General features: G+C 36.7%; 2 protein-coding genes across 4 annotated transcripts in view; both read left to right on the top strand.

Annotated features, from left to right (window-relative positions):
- fyna (FYN proto-oncogene, Src family tyrosine kinase a) overlaps nt 1-16,371 on the top strand; it is a 31,615-nt gene extending 15,244 nt beyond the window's left edge. Inside the window, exons 3-12 of the mRNA XM_028437558.1 lie at nt 1,553-1,649; nt 2,607-2,705; nt 3,941-4,044; nt 4,614-4,763; nt 4,916-5,080; nt 5,991-6,170; nt 7,412-7,488; nt 7,873-8,026; nt 11,352-11,483; nt 14,949-16,371. Of these exons, the coding sequence (XP_028293359.1) occupies nt 1,553-1,649; nt 2,607-2,705; nt 3,941-4,044; nt 4,614-4,763; nt 4,916-5,080; nt 5,991-6,170; nt 7,412-7,488; nt 7,873-8,026; nt 11,352-11,483; nt 14,949-15,157 (1,367 nt within the window). The 3' untranslated portion in view covers nt 15,158-16,371. The remainder of the gene's footprint in view (nt 1-1,552; nt 1,650-2,606; nt 2,706-3,940; nt 4,045-4,613; nt 4,764-4,915; nt 5,081-5,990; nt 6,171-7,411; nt 7,489-7,872; nt 8,027-11,351; nt 11,484-14,948) is intronic.
- A 436-nt stretch (nt 16,372-16,807) lies between these two features.
- On the top strand, nt 16,808-22,828 carry LOC114456056 (adapter protein CIKS-like). Of its 3 annotated transcripts, none has more exons than XM_028437560.1 (9): nt 16,808-16,827; nt 16,957-17,225; nt 17,895-17,976; nt 19,311-19,492; nt 20,248-20,336; nt 20,440-20,508; nt 20,653-20,757; nt 20,876-20,950; nt 22,529-22,828. In XM_028437560.1, the coding sequence occupies exons 2-9, from the start codon at nt 16,964-16,966 to the stop codon at nt 22,697-22,699; spliced, it is 1,035 nt and encodes a 344-aa protein (XP_028293361.1). In that variant the 5' UTR covers nt 16,808-16,827; nt 16,957-16,963; the 3' UTR covers nt 22,700-22,828. The 3 variants fall into 3 exon arrangements, with proteins under 3 accessions (XP_028293361.1, XP_028293360.1, XP_028293362.1); XM_028437561.1 differs by having other exon boundaries at nt 16,817-16,827; nt 17,037-17,225; XM_028437559.1 differs by having other exon boundaries at nt 16,813-17,225.
- Nucleotides 22,829-23,016: the final 188 nt, after the last annotated feature.

The following is a 23,016-nucleotide window of genomic DNA, read 5'->3' on the forward strand; positions in this document are numbered from 1 at the left end:
CCAAAGGCCATTTACTACACGGATCAGTCATGACAACAGGACCTTCAGCCTAGCGCTGCTTCTTGTTTTCAGTTTGAAAGTGCGTTCTGAGTCATCATTAACTACTTGAACGATTTCAGCTGCAGTTTCTCGTCTCTTGAATCAAAACTGAGCTGGTCTTTTGAAATAGTTTCCATACTTTTTGTCCACCTTGTGCCCATTTCCTTTTCTCAGGCAACTTTAATTAGAAGCAGCAGGAAAATGTCACTAGACCTGCAGCGATCAAGAGGGCGTAACCTGCCTTCTTTTAAAATTTTGCCCTTGTCAACCAGTTTTCATGCATTTTCTTTCCTTTTTTAAGTGTTTTTCGACTCCAAAAATGTTCACAGGAATGTGATCATAACTTTTGCAGCCATTTCTTACGTGTAAAGTTGTCATTTGCCTTCCTTTGTGTGAACCTGATGTAATTCTTTACTTCACAGATAGGAGAATGCAGAGTTTTTTTTTTGGTTTTCTTATATTTTCTTCCACTATGAATTAAATTCACCGTTTAACCCTCAGGGCACTTCTAAAAAAAGTTACAGTACCCTTCATATTACCCACCTAAAACTTGTTTTCCCTGTATTGAAGGTAGAGGCTTAGATTTCTTAGGTATGTATTGGACAACAACGTTTTAGTTATAAGAAAGAGGAGGCTCGCTCTCTTGGTCAAGAAATAACATGAACAAAGTTCATTTTGACTTTTGTTATTCGACTTTTACACACGTACACACAAAATATATTCTCAACCACATATACGCTACTCCTTTATGTGTATCCCAACACATCAAGACCATTTGTATGATTTTCAGCTTTTGCAGGGTAAGAATAACTCTCCTCCATTGAAACTCTATGTAATAAAGCTCTGCTGATGGTCAACAGGAAAACCTGTTTTCCCTGTATTTTGAAAGTATAAAGGCTTAGGTTTATTAGGTATTTTTGGAAAAACCGCTTTTATATGTCAGGATAACAGTATATCTAAAATATGTGGGTATAATGGGAGTCAATGAGAGGGTCGGTACATTTTATATACATGTGCAATACATCTTGCAATACAATGGAATTATGAAGATGACAATAAAATAAAAGTCCTGTCAAAAGTTCGTACAATTACGCTTTAAATTGAATGAGACATTGAGAATTTAGAACAGTGAATAAGCAGAAGGTACATGTTTGGTCCCCAAAGGTTAATCTTTTAATACCTAATTTAGCTTTCAAATGCATTAACAGTAAAATGCACCAAAATTTCAGACTGAATTGCCTGATAGAGCTATGAAGTGAGAAAATACAATCATGTGTATAGTTTTAAGTAGGTTTGATAGCATAAGAAAAGGATTTGTCCATCATTTTGACTTGGGATCTTTTATTTTGAAATCTCAGTCTCAGACAAACAATAGTACTGTATAACTTTGGCTGAGGACAGTGTGAGCTATTCAGACCAAACAGTAAATTAAATAACAAAAGTCAAAAACAACCACGTCCATCTCCTCCTTTGTTCCCCAACACTAATGAAGCGATGCTTTGTCCTCCTGCAGGGGTCACACTGTTTGTGGCTCTTTATGACTACGAAGCCCGGACCGAGGATGACCTCAGCTTCAGAAAGGGGGAGAGGTTCCAGATCCTTAACAGCACGTAAGTGTAAAAACATCTGAATGAGAGCATGTAAGGGTGGCGGCCTTGTTTCATTTCCTATGGATTGTATGACCTGGTTATGCTTTCTCAGACAGAGGACGAATAGATTCTTCACATTGTTGAAAACGTTCCTTGTTATTGTTCTATTGATTGTTTGAGGGTCTGCTTTAATCCTGTAGTTTAAACAGTAAACTGCACTGGAACTGCACAATTAACCAGTAGAGGGATTCTAACGTTGTTCTCTTATAGCAGGGGCGTCAAAATCATTTTAGTTCAAGGGCAAAATACGGAGCCACAGATTTTTTTATTTTTCTGTGAGAAAAAGAGAAAATTCAACATTAATGTGCCCTGGTTTTCACTTCAAAGTATGCGAGTATGTTCGTCCCTGCAGGATCTTCATTTCAATATCCCTGATTTTGGGAATTTGGGGAAATTTTGTGGAATAATTTGAGAGAAATTTGTCAGATTTTAGAGTTGTTTCAACAATTTGAGGTCTAAAAGGACTGCTGTCATGTAATGTAAGAAGTGGAAAACTGAGCTTTGCAAATATTGTGGACTTTGATTGATTTCTATCATTTTTACTTTCTCCAGAGGGCCATATTTGATGCTCTAAAGGGCCATATTTGGTCCCCACGCCTTGAGTTTAACATGGGATGTTTTGTTGAGCTTTTTGTATCCTACAACTTATAGTCTGAACTGTGGTGCTCAAGGGGGGCAGAGTACTAGTACTGTAACGACTGATATTCAGAAATACTTTTCTTACACTTTTAGGCATTTTTGCATTTTAAACAAACAGATAAAAAAAAAGACTTTGTATTTTTCGGTAAATGTTCAAATGTATAATCTTGATTTTGTTAGAAAAACAGTGAACATTAGTGTCGCACATCAACAATGTTTGCACGTACATGTAAATGTTGATTTATCTCTGTTTGCTTCCACCTCTGCTCTTCTTCACAGCGAGGGCGACTGGTGGGAGGCTCGCTCTCTCACTACAGGTGGAACTGGATACATTCCCAGTAACTACGTAGCTCCAGTGGACTCCATCCAAGCAGAAGAGTAAGAACAAAGCTCTTATTCCCCCACAGCCTGAACTCAATGCTTGGTATTGGAAATTAGTCAAATATCAGCAAAGAAAAAAATGGAATTATATCATATCAGCCTGCATTTAAAACGTCTAATATAAACACGCTGATACAAGCAGTCCATTCCAGACTCCGCTCCGGCACCTCTAACCAGCAGCTGACAGAACTAAGTAACTGAAATGATTGTTGTTTTGCACTTTAAAAGTTTTATAATAATAAAAAAAAATTCAATTTATCATTTTAACATTTATCAATCTCAAAGTGCTACAGTAACCAGGACAGAAAAAAATCAACAGATAAAAGCAATGATAAAACAAACCGCAAATAAAATCAATAACACATAATTTAGCAGAAAACTTTAATTAAGCAATTGGTTTTTATTGGTCTTGATGTTGTTTTTTTAGGGTCTTCCAATCAATTTTTTTTATTTATTCTATTCGATTGTAGAGAATTATTATATAGGTTAAACTAGTGGTTTTTTTGCACTTTAAAAATATATATTTTTTTTGTTATTGTTTTGTTATTTTTTAGACTTCTAGTTTCTTATTTTACTTTATTCAGTTGTTTAGAATATTGTTTAAGGTTAAAATGTATGCAACCCTCTGGTTAATAATAAATAGGTTTGTTTTTCTCAAACATACTGTTGACTATTGTTCTCTATTTCAGTAATACCAATTGATCAAGCCTTATCTAACATTTCACACTACAAAATACGTAATAAAAGTATGTATGATTCATGCTGATAGTATCTGTATCATCGAACTGATATCGGTGTCGACTCTAAGCTACAATGTGTGTATCGTAAACCCGTACTGTAGTTTTCTGCTGGAACTGGAATAATGACATTTACTGTTCCTGAGATGATCTTTATCATAGGAAATTGAGGAGCAGCGTCTTTTCTATTTTTCAAAGTGTTCTAAGCAAACTTTTGTGGTTGTGGTGTGAGTTGTTTTTTTTTTTAATGAATCAGACCAATCTAATGCATGAAGTTATGCATTAAACTACTATTTATGTTAATGTTTATTTGAACAGCGAGTGTAACATGGACGACACCAAAGAGAAACTCTTTCCTTATGAATATTATAAAACTCTTCTCATCCTCTATTATTCAGTGTGGAGTTGAGTCACGCACACTGTGGACAGCGAGTCCTTCAAACATATCAAACTAATTCACGCTCGTCTTTGAAATGACTGTTGTTTTCTCTGCAGTTGGTATTTTGGTAAATTGGGTCGAAAGGACGCTGAGAGGCAACTGCTCTCCAACGGCAACGCCAGGGGCACTTTCCTCATCCGTGAGAGTGAAACAACCAAAGGTAGCAAACACACAGATGATGATGATAATGATGATGGATGCATTTAATCTTTGCAAATACAGATTTATGGGTAAATGTGAGTTTACGTGTAGTTAATGAAGTTATTGATGATGCAGATTACCGAAAAATTCTCTTTAAACTTCTTTTATTTGTAGTAAATTCCCTCATCCTGCTTTATTACTTACGAAAACGATTTTCGGACGTACGTTGGTCAGTCTGATTGTCTGTTTGTTTGTTTGTTTGTTTGTTTGTTTGTCTGTTTGTTGTAATTTTTCAAGTTCTTTTGTACACAAACAGACAAACAGATTTTGATGAAAATGTCAGGAAATGTTGATAATGGGACAAGGAACAACTGACCAAAAGAAAAAAAAAAAAATTCTCACATTCTGTCACCATCACTGTTGATTCTACCACTGTCTCCATGGAGACGTACGGATCCGATCGGCCATTTTTAAAAGTCTGCGCTAAACGAGCGCGGGTTCATATTAGCTGTTGTTTTATTGTGTGCTGGTGAATGTTTATGTTTTCAGAAGATGATTTGATGAGTTCGATTTTTCTTTCATTTTCAGGTGCCTACTCTCTCTCCATCCAGGACTGGGATGACATCAAGGGCGATCACGTCAAACATTATAAGATTCGCAAACTGGACAACGGTGGTTATTACATCACCACCAGAGCTCAGTTTGAGACTCTGCAGCAGCTCGTCCAGCACTATTCTGGTGAGGATCCACCTCATCATCCGTGCTTTAGATGATGAAAACATGTCAGCAAGATAATCTGAGTCAGACTTATTTCAGCTGTGGCTGTTTTCAAAGAGCGCAGGCCTTCATTTGGATGTGTTCTCAAACGTTTGTTGACGTGTTGTGTCCAGCTCGGGCTGCAGGGCTTTGCTGCCGACTGATCGTGCCGTGCCACAAAGGCATGCCCCGACTGACCGACCTGTCCGTCAAAACCAAAGACGTGTGGGAAATCCCTCGGGAGTCTCTGCAGCTCATCAAACGCCTCGGCAACGGCCAGTTTGGTGAAGTCTGGATGGGTGTGTATTATTTAAAAACAGCTGGATGTTCACGATCCCTGCAGTTTATAATGACTGTTCTGTCTCTATTTAAACATTTACATTGTGTAACTATTAATACACTTTATTACTGGAGTTACTGTTGATGGATGCTGCAACTCCTTATGTGTTAGAACCTGATATGTAACGAGACCCGAATTATTATAAAAAGAACAATGTGATAAAACCTGAAATGTAATATCTGGTCAATAATGTGAAAAAATGTGCTGAGCCCGAAATGTAATAAAACCCGAATGTTACAAGTGGTCAATAATGTAAGAAGATGTTGAACAAGTTTTGCCGTCGTTATTTTATTATAGGGCATGAAAAATATGATTTCCCTAAATAGTGTAATCATTTTATGACATCATAGCGAGTCAATGATTTAAGGATTAAATGGCTTATTGCTTTAATAATGTAGTGTGTGTGTGTGTGTGCGTGTGCGTGTGTGTGTGTGTGTGTGTGTGTGTGTACTGGTATATGAAAAGACCAGTTTTGATGTTTTGGGCTCAGTATCTTGTTAGATTATTGACCACTTGTAACATTTTTGGTTTAATTATATTTTAGTTTTTTTTAGAACATTTCGGGTCTTGTTAAATTTCGGGTCGTTCTTACATATCGGGCTCTAACATTACTCATTAGGACAACAAATGGCTCTCCTTAAAGACACACATTTAAGTGCTGCACACACAACTTCTGCCTTAAGCGTTTAACAATGAAATATAGTTTTAACTTTAAATCCAGCTAGCTATTACAATATTAAAAAATGTCTTGTAGTTTTTTACCACTAATAGAACTGATGCTGTTACTGGTTTGCCTCCCAGTAATTGTTACCCCTTCTATACCACGAGAAGCTAGCGCAATGACAACTGGCTCTTTGTTTTAATGTCAGGCACCTGGAATGGCACCACTAAAGTGGCAGTGAAGACGTTGAAGCCGGGCACCATGTCCCCCGAGTCCTTCCTGGAGGAGGCTCAGATCATGAAGAAGCTCCGGCACGATAAGCTGGTGCAGCTCTACGCTGTGGTGTCAGAGGAACCCATCTACATCGTCACTGAGTACATGAGCAAAGGTAGCGTAAAGAGGGAGAGGGCAGCCGTGCGTTATTGCACACATTCAGTGTTCACCTACGTTATGCATCTTTAATGCACAGTGCAGTATGTCCAGCCTCCATCATAGCAGAGTGCTCAGGATTACATCATCACTTTTTAGTATACGAGCTGGATTATTTAAGATGAACCTGTACATAGGCTTAAAAGCCAGGTTTGCCTGAAATCAGAGTAGAAATATGATGGGATCATTACATTATTATTATTATTATTATTATTATTATTAGATCAGAAGCCTAATAGGAGACAATACTGTACACCAAGGTTGGGATCTATTACATTTTCAGTTACAATTACATCATCAATTATCCAAGTTCAATTATGTTTACGGTGACCAACATTTTTAAAATGTTTAAAAATAAAATTATGTTTTCCCTGAAAGTCAATTACAATTAATCCCAATTACAGAGCTTTTAATAAATAAGACCATAAATAAAAAAAAATAAGAACATAAAACGTAACCTTCCTCATGTGTTGGCGTTCTGTTTTGACCCTTGTCTTAAATCAGCTGTAAAATACACTAAAAATATGATCTTTCATTACATTTGTTAGTAATACATGAAAATATTAATATTTTTGGTGTGGGCGACTTGAGCCTTTTTTCTGTCGGTATACTCCTAGATGTATGTTTTCTATTAAATGGTCAAATGAGAACTGACAGGTTGATATGAAACATATTTTAATAATTATTAACTACGTATGTGTAAGCCATCAGACTGTAACATGGTTCTACAGGTTTGATTGATTAAATTGTAGTTTTTAGCGATCCAGTTATGATACAATACCAGATTTGTAAAATTACAATTGTAATTATGCTTACAATTACAATTGACCCCAACCCTGCTGCACACCTTAATTTATCATTAGGCCTTTTGAATATTATCATGGTAACTTTTTGTGTACATTTTCAGGTGTTCATTGTAAAATATATATATTAAAATTGACTGACCTTTAACAAAGCCCACACCTTTGAAGTCTGCATGGTTCACGCTACAATTTTCAGTGTTTTTTTTTGTGTGAAAACAATACAATTATTGCATGTTTCACCTTTTAATAAATTTAATACTAATAATAATAAACAATTTCTGTACAATGACTTGAAAATTCCATTAATTGTCATAAATTATGGTCAGATTTGCAATACGTTTTTCAAATTGATTCACACCACCAATTATGTATGATTTTTTTTTTAAACCTTTCTCAGGAAGTTTGCTGGATTTCCTGAAGGATGGAGAAGGGCGGGCCCTCAAACTGCCCAACCTGGTGGACATGGCAGCTCAGGTACGCTGCAGGGAAACAAAACTAGACACAGATTCCCTCTAAATATACCCAACACTTGATTCATTTCCACCCAATGCGACTCCTAAATATCATGATTCTGTGTTCAGTCAGTTTTAAATATGATGTTGTCTAATGAAACTCTGAGCGTACAAAGGGTTTCTAAATGACTTGCATAAACTCGCTGTAGTTGTTTACTGAAGCCGACGGACTGTTTGCCCCCCTAACACCAGTGCACATTAACTTTGTCAGCACACCCGAGACGTTCTCTAAAGGAGAAGTAATGACTCAGTGGCTGTGTTTTTATTTGAGATACATGACTTTTTATAAACAGTTTATACAGCCTGTAATCAGTAAACAAAGGAATATAATGCTGTTATTTCCCAGGTGGCTGCCGGCATGGCGTACATTGAGAGGATGAACTACATCCACAGAGACCTGCGCTCTGCTAACATCCTGGTCGGAGACAGTCTGGTGTGTAAGATTGCTGACTTTGGTCTGGCCAGGCTGATTGAAGACAATGAATACACGGCAAGACAAGGTGAACCTAAAGGAATGGACACGAGCAGCGTTTAATGACCCCAATGATTCTTTATTTCAAAGCATTAAAACATTAAATTAGATTAGTTACAGTATATCTGTGTGTAAACTCGAAATAGTTCAACTGTTACATGCACTGGGTTACGTTTGATTTGATTGGGCTCAGACTGCTAGTTATTTTTTTTTTAATTTGGCACAGTTTAAAATACAACAAAACATAATCATATCAACAGTGGACAGACATGAACAGAAATCAGTATACCCCCCCAAAAAAAACCTCAAGGGGCTTGAAGAAGAGGGCTCCCCTATATAACATTTAAACTTTAACTAAAGAGAAATAAATTCAAATAAAATAAAGTCAAGACATAATAAATAAACATTGAGACAGCAAAACTTTTAAATGGAGCAGAAAACAGGAGAAATTAAAAATCTAAAGTTAAGCAAAAACCCCCAAAAAACAACAAATAACGCAATAAAGCAACCATTGCTTGGTTATTTATTAAGGAGTAGGTTTTTATTGATTTATAATCTGAATCTAAACTTGATCAATTATTACAGGGTTTTTCAATCTTAGGTTTGTGTCGCCTGAAATGTTTTGTAGTTTATTAAAATAATTACTGAATGAAATTATGTAGATATATATATTTATATATATATATATATATTTTTTTTTTTTTACATTATTATTCTTTTTCAAATCAAAACACAACACACAATCTTAAACAACTGCATTCTATTCTTTCATTTTCTCAAATGTAAATCTAGTTTGAATAAAATGCAGTATAAAGATAAGAAGAGAGAGAGAAAAATTAATAAATAAATAAAATAAGTTGCTAATGTGGTCACTTTGTGCACTACTCCCTGTGTTTGTTTCACAGTGTAACAAACATGATCAACGTTCTGAACACCCTTTACCATTTTCTAAAAGTTTACCAAGTTTGTATTCACGGAATAAAAGTTTAATGTGTCTGCAAACCTTTTTTTTAAATCAATTTTCAACATTAACTGCACCACTGCTGCTGCTCACAAACACAAACAAACAAAGCGGCGTGATGGTTCACAGCAGCTTTTATGAGCTGTGTGTGTTTGTGTTTGTCTAAAATCAATCCCTCAGCCTGGAAAAATGAGGATGAAATAGGTCAGACCTGATCATCTGTTAGTCAGCCTGTCGCCATGTTCAGCCACTCATTAAGTGCTTACTTGATCTCTCTGAGCCAAGTGCTAACTGGGATTTTGATGGATGATACTTGTTTTTTTGTCACCGTCCCATTTGAACATTATGATGTCCATAAACCACTATATTAATGAAACCACACATCTGCGCTCTAAACACTGTCCATTTTGTTGTTGTTGTTGACAGTACAACACAATTATCACATACACTGAAATTATAAATTGGGGGGGGGGGGTGTATAGCATAGTCATGCATGCTGATGAATAGTTGACTTGACTAGTTTTGTTTGAAGTAAAGATTGACCATGACTCAGGGATGGGTTAAAAGCAGAGGACAAATTCCATGTACAGTATGTAATAACATTACATGGCCAATTAAAGGCAAAAGCCCCGATTTAATCTTTAATCTTAATCTTTAATTTGTAAAATGTTTTAGTGACAATATTAAGTTTTTCTACAACTTGAATTAACTTAACAGTAGCATAACTAACTTAGCATCTGCATTGTTTCACCCCATGGAATTAAATTCAGAGGGTCCAGCTGTGATAGTGGGGTCTCCTAGCCATCTTCTCCTGGTCAGGGGTCTGCAACCTTTACTCTACAAGGAAGCATTTAACCTCATCTCACCTGGATTAAAGTCCTCCTGGAGCCAAAAAAATACCTTCTCAATGACGACAATACAGTGTATTAAATTCTATTCAGTTAAAATTATATAGAATAATGTTTGAATTTGATTTATATTGATCATGTAAATGGAAACTTAAAAACAGATTGAAATAAAATAAAATAAATTGACATCAAGAAATAAAACAGTATCTTGAAATTTTTACACATCTCAGTTTGCATGAACTCAATATTATTTAAAGAAGTTTTTTTAGTTAATGTATTTGAAAGGCTACAAAAAGTAACTTGAATTTGATAACACATGATCATGTGATCAATACATGCTAATTGATCATTTCTTGCCACACATAAAGCATGTATATTTAACCAGCACATTGGTGGTTAAATGAATCTGTTCCCACACAATTTAAAATCTCTATTTTCTCCCAGAATAGTGTTTTATTGGTTTAGTTTCTTACCAGGGATTTAAAACTTAATTTTAGCCACAGGTGCAGGAAATTTGATGGTCTGTAGATGTTGCAGGAGGTGAAGTAGGAAGGTGCACAACGTGATTTATTTTAGGTTAACACATTCTTTATCATGATTTTATTTGTCATTCATCATTAATAGCTTCTCTAAAAAATAACTTTCTTTCAATAGTTTTTTTAAAGCTATAGGGAGCCATTGCAAAAGAGTCAAAGGGCCACATTAGGCCCCAGAGCCACAGGTTGCAGACCTTTGCTTTGGGAGAACCACAGCTGAACATCTGTCTTGGCATCATAATCCATCAGTTCTGGTCCTTCCATGATGATTCTGATGAGCGTGTACGTTCTATAGCTGAGCTCGGCACGTTCTTCCTTTTTACTGCTGCCCTCAATGTGAGCGCACTCTCAGTGAAGGACTCGTCATGTCTGGCTCTGTTAGCGGACCGCGCGCACTCCAAAGGAGCACATTGGTGTTTATACTCGGCGTATTCACCGTTGCATTACCCGCAACCAAGTTGCGTCACCACGCACCGTCTCCTCGGCTCACGGAGCAAGAGAGAGAGGGAAGTGCACTCTGGTACGTGACAAAGCGCTCAGCCTCTCCATCCACAATAAGGTCACCTATACACACTCGCACAGATGCGAGCAGATAAAATTTTCACTCGCACACATTGAAAATATGCTCGCATATGCGACCATTTTGGTCGCAGTCTCGAGCCCTGAATTAAATTTGAGTTGCTTTTTTTCAAATAATGCATAAATAGATATATACACATGTACCGTCTTTTATATGCAACATTTAACAAATGCCAAAAAAAACACAAACGTAAATCTACTGCTTCACCTAACTCTCTAAAATATATTGTGATATTTTCTTTTTGAAATGAAATAATGTGTCACTCGTTTTTTAAAGTAGTTGTTTAAGGTCAAATCTCCTTCTATGATTTTCATCTTGAGGCTTTCCTGCAGGAAATTCAGCTGAAAAATAATAGAAAGGTTGAAGTTTTTGTTTTATTCTTAAATAGCTTATAATAATGGGGTTTTTGGGGTTTTTTTTCTTTCCAGGTGCAAAGTTTCCCATTAAGTGGACCGCCCCTGAGGCAGCACTTTATGGAAAGTTCACAATCAAGTCTGATGTGTGGTCGTTTGGCATCCTGCTGACTGAGCTGGTGACCAAGGGCAGAGTGCCCTATCCAGGTGAGTCAGACACTTATTCCCTCCTTATTCCCTTCATCGCCTGCGTTTGATTAAAGCAGCAGGTCAGAGAGTTTGAGGGACCTCAGTGGGTTTAGAGAAGAAAAAACAAAAAAGAAGTGGGAGAGAGAGAGCGGCATGTTGCATAATGTAAAACACACTGTGCATTATGCAGAGAAATGTTCCCATCTGTTTAAGGTCTGTGTGTGTCTTCCATGTGGCTGTGAATAGAAGGTGTTTAACTGATTTTAATGCTCAGAAAATATTTTCAGCATGTTGGTGGCAATCATTCTAAAAAACAAGTTCTGCTGAACTACGGCCCAGCCTGTGGCCCTCACCGAATAGCACGTACCACGTTCCCGAGAATTCAGTGAAATGACTCGGTTCCATTGAGTAAAACAAATTAAATTGTGCAACGTAAAATTGTATTCTACGTCGAATTGCCTTTGAAACGATATATCACACGACTATGTTCCAATAAATTTAGAAATTACCGGAAAAGGGGGTGCCCCCCTTCAAAAAGGTCTCCTCGAGGCTATTTACATCCGCTCATAGAATATCAATGTGAAATTACAGCCTGATTCAAAGAGCATTAACAGGGGAGTAGTCATTTGAAAAATGGGGCCCCCGGGGGCCTCCTGGTGCCACCGTGGCACATACGTAGTAATGGGCCCCATTCATGCATTGGTATGTATCAATGATTCGATACCACCAACTGTCGCAATATTTGACTCACAAATAAATAAGAAAATTACTTTAATGGAAACTACCAGAAGAAGTGGGATGGGCCCCCGGGCCCTTAATTGAATTGTGCGAGTCATAATTGTAATCTACATTGCCTTTAAAATGATATATCACATGACTATGTTCCCATAGAGTTGGAAATTACCGGAAATGGGAGGTGAGCTCCCTGGCCCCATTTCAAAAATAGGGCTCCGAGTGTCTTCATACCAAACTGCATTCCGATCTAAGGAGAACTAACAGAGGAGTAGTCATTTGAAAAATGGGGCACACGGGGGCCCCCGTGACACGTACGAGGTAATGGGTCCCATTCATATATTGGTATGTGCCAATGATTTGGTACCACCAACCATCGTAATATTTGACTCACAAATAAATGAGAAATCGACTTCCGTTTTTTTTTTTTTTCCTTTGGGGCCCCCATGGGCCCTAAATCGAAAATCGGGCTCCGAGCGTTATACCTACCAAATTTCAGCCCCATTTGTTCACGAATACCAGAGGAGTAGTGATTTTAACTTGTGTACACAAGAAGAAGAAGAATAAAGAGTGTGAGTGGTGTTTTGAGTCCAGTAGCCCAGCCTAATGTTGTCCTCTAGTGAGTGGGTTTATAGATGGAGGGATTATTTTTTATTTTTCTAAGTCAAACAAATGTTGTCTTGTATTGAGGACTCACTTGTCTTAATACAAAGATTGTTTAATGCGTTAATTGCGATGAATTAATTACACACAAAAAAAAGTGAACGCCTTTAATTGCTGTTTTCTTTTTGGTTTCTCGGTGGTAGAGGACGAGGAGCTAAAAGCGCTGCTACTGATAGCATCGTCGTCTGACCCAAATTACCAACTTATGAAATGCTATGCACAATTTCAAACATAATGAATCAGTTTCATCAGTTGGCCTGTTTATTTCATGCCACAGATACTCTAACTATTTTTGCACTGTTCAGTTTCCACTTCTCTGGAATGTTCTGTACTAAGAGCTGGGTTGTGTTTTTTTTTATACACAAAAACACATTTGTTTTAGAAATTCAGAAAAGCATAGTATAGTTACTATATAAATTGCTTAAATTGAAGTTTGTGCTTGGTGAGCAATGCAATCATAATGTTCATTATTCATATTGCACATTACGTTAGCACTGATAATGCACAATTTTGGGTAACATTTTACTTGATGTTTTCTACATAAAGGCTGACATTACGCTATCATTATTATGACATACCCTAACCCCACTAGATCTCTCCACCAAACCCAAAAATGCCAACATAGCTCCAAAGGTGTCAACAGCCTTAATGACACCTTATTCACGCTAATGACAGTGTAATGTATACATTTTTTTTTTTTATTTATTAAACTTCAAGTAAAGTGTTGCCCAATTTTGTTGTTTAACGTGTTTGAATTTGAATGCATTGATTATTTAAAAGGACAATGAACATTAATAAACAGACATGCTGTAAATGAGCCAGATTTAGGCTAAAGAGGCTAGTTTTCATCTGGTGTCCCTGGCCAGATTTTAAAAGGCAACTTAAAATGTAAAAAGGTATTAAAATACAGAAAAAAAAATACAATATGACAAATAACAATAATTACTGATAAAACAAACACCAAGTCGAGACTAAAACTCGCACAATATCACAATACATTACAACAGGAACACAGATCAAACAGAATAGTAAATCCATACTTAACACAAGAGAAACAATGTATAAAAATCAAAATAAGATTAAAAAAAAAATTAATAGAATAAAAGGCTGTCAGTTTGAACATAATTGGTGGCGATAATTGTTTTCATTAATTTAATTCAATTGAACATTATTTATATAGCGCTAATTACACGTCGTCTCAAAGCACTATACCGAAATCCATTTAAATTGAAAAACGTTGAGTCTCGTGTCAAATATTATTATGAGATTGATTTACATTAGAGAATAATTAATTAGATTTTTTTTTTTTTTTTTTATTCAAAACCCACCTTTACTTTTTTTTTTTTAAGTTATGCATTAAAGCTGCTATCCGGAGTTTCTGAGAGAACGTCTCCATGTCCCGCCCTCAACAGCTCTACTTCCTCCCCTGCATCTGCCAATCTACCAGGAGCTACGCCTCTACGTTTGTGCAAAACATAACAAAGTCGCATAACATAACCAAAACTACACATTTATTGTTAGAGTGCCATAACTTTTGATTAAAACATGTTTATTGCCTGTACATGAGACATGTCGCCAAATCCTTGTCTGTTCGGAATCCTTTTAAAAGCAGTAAGTCCCTCCACCTTTGGAAAGCAACTCCGAAATAAATTCTGTTGCGGTTACGAAGACGTTTATCCAGACGTTTTTCTTTTTTAGTAGAAGCTTTATTCGTTGGCAATCGTGGAATGGGTAGCTTTGGAGTTTCGGAGTGCTCCTCCATGACGATATGCTGCTCAGTGTGATACCTGTTTGATTGACAGTCCTTTCTCCAGGAAGTCGAAGCCTATTGGCTGGGAGCACTCGGCAATCGTTTCCATTTGTATAGGGGTCTATAGGATGAAGGATGGACTTCTATACAATAATGTATATGAATGACCACCGGCAGTAGACAATAGTAAAAGACTAGTTAGGTGTTTTTTCGAATTTCAAAAGAATCATAGATAAACATAGATTTCTCAGAAACTCCGGATATCAGCTTTAAATGACACAGAGTGGAGGCAAAAGTGTGATTTATTTAATTTTTTACCTCGATGTTCTTGTCTCCAGGAATGAATAACCGCGAGGTGCTGGAGCAGGTGGAGCGGGGCTACAGGATGCCGTGTCCACAGGACTGCCCCGTGTCTCTGCATGAGCTGATGGTGCAGTGCTGGAAGAAGGATCCAGAGGAGAGGCCAACCTTTGAGTACCTGCAGGCCTTTTTGGAGGACTACTTCACTGCCACAGAGCCTCAGTACCAGCCAGGAGACAACCTCTGAGTCGCACCGCCCTCCATCTCATGTCATTGCACCGGATTTCCACTGGACGGAGCCATACACCACCCGTTCTTTCATGCTGTCGCTCCAACGACCTGAACAAAGCTCACAGACTCTTCCAAGCTTCCCACCAAGAGGGCGGAGCAAAGAGACGGATCAGTTCCAAGGATTTTTTTTTTGGAGGCTGTAGAAGATACAAAAGACTACAATGGGTGAAAGACATGAGTTGTGCTGTGTGTACTTGTATGTACTGTAAATATAAATTGCTTGTTTACTTCTCCTTCCGTTTTATTTTCTATTACTTTTGATAATTTGGGAAATGTGTGGATTTTCCAAATCCAGAATTCAACTGGTTTCAGACGTACGACTCTTAGAGAAGCGTATGAGGCTCACAGCTGGTCACAAATCTAGATAAACAATATTAATAGTTGGAATGGTGATAGTTAGAACACGTGGACCAAAACTGTCCTCTCAGCTTTTTTTTTACAAGGCTAAGTAATGATAATTCTCAAGGATCTTAGATGTACTCTAACACCTGTTTTTGCCTTTTCATGTTTAGTATTATTCTTGTAATGTAAGAGAATGCCTTCATGCTTTATACACACTAACTGCATCATAAACTCCCCCCCCCCCCATCCCCCAAATGTATCTGCACAGATATTAAGTCGCATTTCAGCTTCTGCCAATTTTTCACAATGAGCTTAAAGTAAACTTTTTAGTTGAGCTTCAAGTAGTGGAAAAAGAGACCCGACTCCTTTCCAGCTGCAGCTTTTGGTTCAGCAGAACTGCTTTGATGACATTTTAAAAAAAATGTGTGACATTTTAATCCATTTGTGGCGGCAGGCTGTGTAAGAACTCCCACATTGTATTTTTGGCCAAAAGAAGCAACAACAGCCGTGATGAGAATGAAGGATGTGTACCTGTGTTTGCCCCATTCTAATGTGTATTTGTAGAAAACAAGAGACCAAATATGATTTCTTTAATTTCACCTGTTGTTCTGAGCACATGAAGAAGCGACCAACCCCAGAAGTACCCCCACGTCTCCCTCGCTGGGTGAGAAGGACCATCACTGTCTTTTATTTAGTTGATTTCTATTGGTGAAGAAGTGACTGAGCACAACTTTAGTAGAAATCCAGAAGGTTTAATGATCTTGGCATTATTTATTGTCTGTCTGTTCCATTGTACACATTGTTTTCAAATAAATTGTCTTGCCTTTATTCTTTTGTTTATTATTTATCTTTTTTTAGTTCATGTTTTTTAACTTTAGAAAGGTTTTTACACCACAGATTAAAGCTGATACTTGTTGACGTTCTTCTAAAGTGACCTGATACTCCCCTGCAGGCGGATCCCTGACGAATTAATCCAACAATGTATGCAAATCATGTGCAATGAATAAAGTCAACTGCACACTTACAATGCATTTTTTTTTTTTATATATTGTTTATAGAGCAGTTGGCCTAAGGCAGAAATATGAGTATGTTTGAGTGTCATAGTGTCCTTACACAGGACCAGGCGTTTGTTTTTTTAGTTAACTTTGACAGCTAAACTTTCCTGTTTCATCCTGGCAGGGCTCACCCTGCATTCCAAGCAAAAAGATTTGCATATAGCAGGCTGGAAACACAAACAAGCCTATGCATTGACAGAAAGGGAAACATTCAGCGATGAGCATGGAGGTAGATGAATAAGTGCAGCGTAGTTGCTGTAGATTGCATGAGAATTAGTTGGAAGATGACTTTTTTTTTTTTTTAACTCTTTGTATATTGCAATAGCTTAAAATATATATATATTTTTTTTTTCCAAAGAAGAAAGATGGATGGTAATAAAGTAGCAGAGATGTTGGCGTTTTCTACCAAATGTCAGACATCTTTCCCACGTTCTGCAGACGGATGGAGGGATGTGATGGAAAAGTGCAGCAGTGGATCAGTGGATCCATTCAGTGACATCATGTTGGAGGATGGATTTGTTCCTCAGCTACACACCGATGAACACCTCGAGCCTCCTTTGCCGCTGAAAGATGAAGACGAGGGGGAAAACTACAGACCAACTCTACACCAACACATGCCCACATGTGGTAAGTTTGAGTGTGCAGAGCAATACAGTGACTCATCATCTATTGATGTTTACTTTTTAAAAGAAAAAACAAACTTAAAAATAACTTGTCAGATCAAGTTTTGATTTGCTAAATTATCAGCTAGATCCCTCTTGGTTCTAAATGATGTCTTATTTTGGTACAGATTAATAATTCAGGGGGAAAAATGCACAAAATGATAGAATTTCATTTGAATTCGCTCATAGCTTTTTGAAATATTCTTTCTCAAAAACATGTTCTGGATACTGTATCTACATTACCTTCCTGTAATTCTCCAAAAGCAAATCCGTTCTTCCTTTTGACATTGTATATCAGCTCACCAAATTTCATTTAAATCCATTCAGAACTTTTTCATATTTTTCAGTTTGTAAAGGAAAACCTATATATAATTTAAGGAAAGAAATAGTAGCCCTACAAGCTACGTTTTCTTTTCACATTAAGTTTTTATTCATACATACAATTTTTAAATAAAAACTCTTATGTGTGGCAGAACTCATTGTGATATTCTGTGTAAAATAGGAAAATATATAGATTTGAGTCTTTTTTTTTTATTCAATGAAAAAAGTGACTTCAATCATTCAATCATATTTATTTCTGGAACCCAAATGTAAATCTTCATCTCATCTGTATCTATGTATTCCTTACATATAGTGCATGACTGCTACTGTACACAAAGGTGGACGGACAGCTTTCCACTGCCGTGCCCTCAGCACTACAGTCAACCCCAGAACTGGTAACCATCCATCACTACTCATTCTATTGGATCTAAGTGCTGCATTTGACACTGTAGATCATACATATTTGTTGCACAGATTGCAAATGTGGGTTGGACTGAATGGAAAAGTAATGCAATGGTTTAAGTCCTACTTGGAGGAGCAAAGCTATTTTGTAAGCATTGGAAACTTTGAATCTGACAGATTACCAATGTCCTGTGGGGTTCCTCAGGGATCTGTTCTTGGACCTCTTCTGTTTAGCCTTTATATGCTTCCTTTAGGACAAATTTTACAGAACTGTAAAGTTGATTATCAGAGCTACGCAGATGACACACAACTATATCTATCACTGAACCCAGATGATCATGGTCCCATTGAGGTGTTGTGTGACTGTTTAGAAAAAATAAACTGCTGGATGAGTGAAAACTTCCTTTAACTAAATCATGATAAGATGGAGGTGATTGTCTTTGGTAACAAGGAAAAGAGAACAGCTGTCAGCAAGTATCTTGAGTCTCAATCTTTAAAAGCTAAAAACCAAGTCAAAAACCTTGGTGTTCTGACTGACTCAGATCTGACATTCAGCAGTCAGATCAAATCTATCACAAACAGCCTTCTACCACCTAAAGAACATCTCCAGAGTGAAAGGTTTAATGGCTCAGAAAGATCAGGAGAAACTGGTCCATGCTTTTATCTCCAGCAGACTGGACTATTGTAATGGTCTTCTGACAGGAATCCCCCAAAAGAGCATCAAACAGCTACAGCTGGTTCAGAACGCTGCAGCTCGGTTCTTAACCAGAACAAAGAGGTCAGAACACATTACTCCAGTTTTGAAGTCTTTACACTGGCTCCCAGTCAGCCTCAGAATAGACTTTAAAGTTCTGCTGCTGGTGTATAAATCTGTGAATGGGTTTGGTCCAGAATACATCAGTGACATGTTAGTCAGGTATGAACACAGCAGGTCTCTCAGATCTATGGACACAGATCAGATAGTGGAGCCCAGAGTTCACAGTAAACATGGTGATGCTGCTTTTAGTTGTTATGCTGCAAAGAAGTGGAACAAACTGCCAGTAGATGACTGAGAGGGAGATTTTTGGTCATGTTGTTGATGATTTTAAATAACTTTACTGATTATTTTAATTTCTTTTTACTTCTTTTTTTTCCTACTTTAATGTTCTTACAGATTTTAAGCTGTTGAATGTTTTCTGTTGCACTTTTTGATCATGTAAAGCACATTGAGTTGACTTGTGCACGAAATGTGCTATACAAATGTGCCTTGCCTTGCTGGCCACATTTTCAAGTATGAACTGGTTCCAGTGAGTCATCAGGTGATGCAGTCTTCTTTCTGCTTTCTCAGGCTTCAACAACCTGACAGCCTGTCTCATGGAGGGGTGTCAGTTAATGTCCCCCTGTTCTCCGTCCCTCCTGTGGAAGAACTATCACAGCTAATCATGATGAACTCAAGCTCTGCAGGAGATAGAAGGACTGGGTCACATCCTCATGAGAAGATGAGAACCATCAGCCTGCCTCCAAAGTACAGTAAGTCTGTTTGTTAGTGCAGGCCAAAAATCCTTTTGAGAGTGAATAAATGATTTCACAATTTATTGATTCATTTTATTTATTATAGAGTCAATGTACATTCATTAACATTACAGTAAATGTACCAGAGTTAGCCTAATGGCTATTTTTCATCTGCTGTCCCTAGACAGCTGTTAAAAGTCACCATAAAAACTAAATCCATCAACATTAGTACAATAAAAAAACACACGTCACATTCTAAAACAGCATAAAACATTCATAAAACAATGTTTTTATGCTAATATAACTTATTATCAAGTTATGCTACCTTTGATATTTTTTATTAGATGAAATCATTGTGGAATCTTGATTGATCAATCAGTCAAAGATTATTTGCTGTAAAAAAGAAAGAATAGGATAATTTTCTCAAAAGGAAATGTTGAAATTGTTACTTGAAAGTTTTGTTTTCATCTCCACTATAAACAATTTGTTTTTGTCATTTTTGTGCATTGCATTGTGGGATGGGGAGTCACGGGAACAGATAAATAGAAGTGTGTTTACTTCATTACTGGGAACAAAGTAGAACAAAAATGGTAGTAAAGTAAAAAGTAAAAATACTTCTATGCATCCGTCTACAGGACTCCACATCCCATAATGCAAAGATTGAATCAGCAAATTTTACCCAATTTCCTTTCTTTTTAGAGTAAAAAAAAATGTTCGATTCATTGATCTATGAGTTATACATTATTCTTATTCAGATTTCCCCGTCTTTTCAGAAAATCTTTTCCTAACCTACTCCTCAGACTTGTCCTCAGAGATTCCTCCGTTTGTCGACTTCCTCACAAAGCAAGGATTCAGAGTTGATGTAATCAACCATATTTGTACCTTTGTTCACTCAACCATCAGTGAAAGTCTCACGATTAATGGTGTCATGTGATGTCTCGTTTTTATTTTTTCATTTTTCACAGATTGATTTGTTTGAAAACCCTGTTAGTAGCAAGGACGCACACAATTGGAACCACAGTTATTTAAGAGATGTGAGTAATTATCATTAAAACTTTTTGTGTGTAAGAATTCAGTTGATTTAATTATTCATCTGTATAAATAATCGTAGTAATTTAAGAAGTTCAAATATCTTGTGCAAAGTACATTTTGTAAAGAAAGTTGTGTGTGTTTTGCAGCCGTCAGTCCTGATTATTGTTGCCATAAGTCCAAAATACAAATCAGACATTGAAGGATCTGTCATGGACAGCTACGCCCTGCACACCAAATACATCCACTCAATGGTGAAAGGAGTGTTTTTACATTGTGGTGTTAGAAAAACACGCACTTTACTCATTTGACGTTCCACCAGCCTGTTAAACACATCCACAACGCCTTCATTTATCTCTTGTTTTGCTGCAGATGCAGAACGAGTTCATTCAACAGGGCAGCATCAATTATAGATTCATTCCAGTTCTATTCTTCAGTGCCTCCCAGGTGGGTGTGTCTGTCTCTCTCTGTGTGTGTGTGTGTGTGTGTGTGTGTGTGTGTGTGTGTGCGTGTGTGTGTGTGTGCGTGTGTGTGTGTGTGTGTGTGTGTGTGAACAATTCCCAGTGTTATGTCACCACGGCAAGTCATAATTATGAGTTAGTGAAGTCATAATGATGAAAAAGTAATAATTATGAGATAAAAAGTTATAATTATGAGATAAAAAGTCAGAATTATGAGCATTTTCAGCAGTCTACCGACACGGACTGTCACCATTATTAGTTACACTTCGAATAATAATTCATTCAAAACACTTATTTTGGCTGTTTATACAGTTCTTAGAATTCAACACAGTGTAGAAAATAGTATAGGACATAAAAAAGTATTTATTGAAATGATTCCATCACATTTTTGTATATTTCTTTGCAAATTTACATTGAAAATGTTCTCTTTCTAGTGCCATAATTATGATTTTCATTTCAGGCAGTGCATCCACCAGTAGTTACTACAGTATCACAGTATCCATGAAGTAGCCAGCAATGACCTTTGGATCATCATTGGTTTCAGAGCTTCAAGCCATAGTACAGTATGTTCTTCTGGAAAATCCATCAATGCTTCCATTGATGCCATTCCAAGGGGCTTAAGTTTGTCATACTCATCGATACGTCGGACCATGGCTGTGTAGTAATATTCAAACAGTCACAATTCAATTTAACCAACATTTTTGGTAGACCCATCTGTAGCCATGGCACTGAGTCTACATTTACTGTTCAATAAATCGTGCAACTTGTTTTATCCTTTTGATGTCAGAGCCACTTATTTCTTTATTAGTAAAGATCCATCTAGACTTGTCCTTTATAGTCTTTGAGCCATCTCAGCGTCAACTACTCACCATGGGAAAGAGCTGTCGGAAATTTGTTAAAATATCTCATAATTATGACATTCTTTCTCACAATTATGACTTATTACTCTCATTATTATGACATTCTTTCTCACAATTATGACTTTTTTCTCATAATTTTGACTTTACTAACTCATAATTATGACTTTTTATCTCTTTCGTAATTATAACTTTTTAATCTCACAATTATGACTTTACTATCCTATAATTATGACTATTTTCTTATAATTACAACATTCTTTCTCACAATTATGACTTTTTAATCTCATAATTATGACTTTACTATCCTATAATTATTACTTTTTTCCTCATAATTATAACATTCTTTCTCACAATTATGACTTTTTAATGTCAAATTTATGACTTTCTTTCTCATAATTATGGCTTTTTATCTCATAATTATGACTACAGTATACCATCCCAAAATTGACTTTTTATCTCATAATTATGACTTGTGCTGTCTCATAATTATGACTTTCCATCTCATAATTATTACTTTTTTCCTCACAATTATGACTTCGTGATCTCATAATTATGACTTTACGATTACATAATTATGAATTTTTAATCTCTTATGACTTTCTTTCTCATAATTATGACTAATTTTTTAAACAGGCTTTTTTACATACACACCCATTTTTCCACAAAGCAAATGATTTAAATGTTGTGTATTTCTGACCACACAGAAGCATGTTCCCAGTTGGCTCCAGAACACACACGTTTACCGCTGGCCACAGGAAACTGAGGATCTGCTGCTGCGGCTGCTGAGAGAGGAGAGGTTCATCTTTCCTTCTGTGCCTGGAAACCTCTCCATCCTCATCAGACCAGTGACCATGAGTGCAACAGATACTCAGTGAAAACCTCTACGCCTCAACCTCTCTGTCACATAAGACTTCATGTATTTAGTATCAATAACTGATCATTTGCATTAACTTTTAGATTAAATCAGTGGCACATGTGTACCCCTTCTTCATATCATAAGTACCCTCCCCATATATATATATATATATATATATATATATATATATATATATATATATAGAGAGAGAGAGAGAGAGAGAGAGAGAGAGAGAGAGATAGATATTAAGCTGGTGTACTTAATATAATAATAAAATATGCTATAAAATATAGTAATGACTGTTTGATAGGTGACAGGAGTTGCTCTGCACATAAG

Source organism: Gouania willdenowi, chromosome 22 (assembly GCF_900634775.1).
Source record: "Gouania willdenowi chromosome 22, fGouWil2.1, whole genome shotgun sequence".
NCBI classification, from domain to species: domain Eukaryota; kingdom Metazoa; phylum Chordata; class Actinopteri; order Blenniiformes; family Gobiesocidae; genus Gouania; species Gouania willdenowi.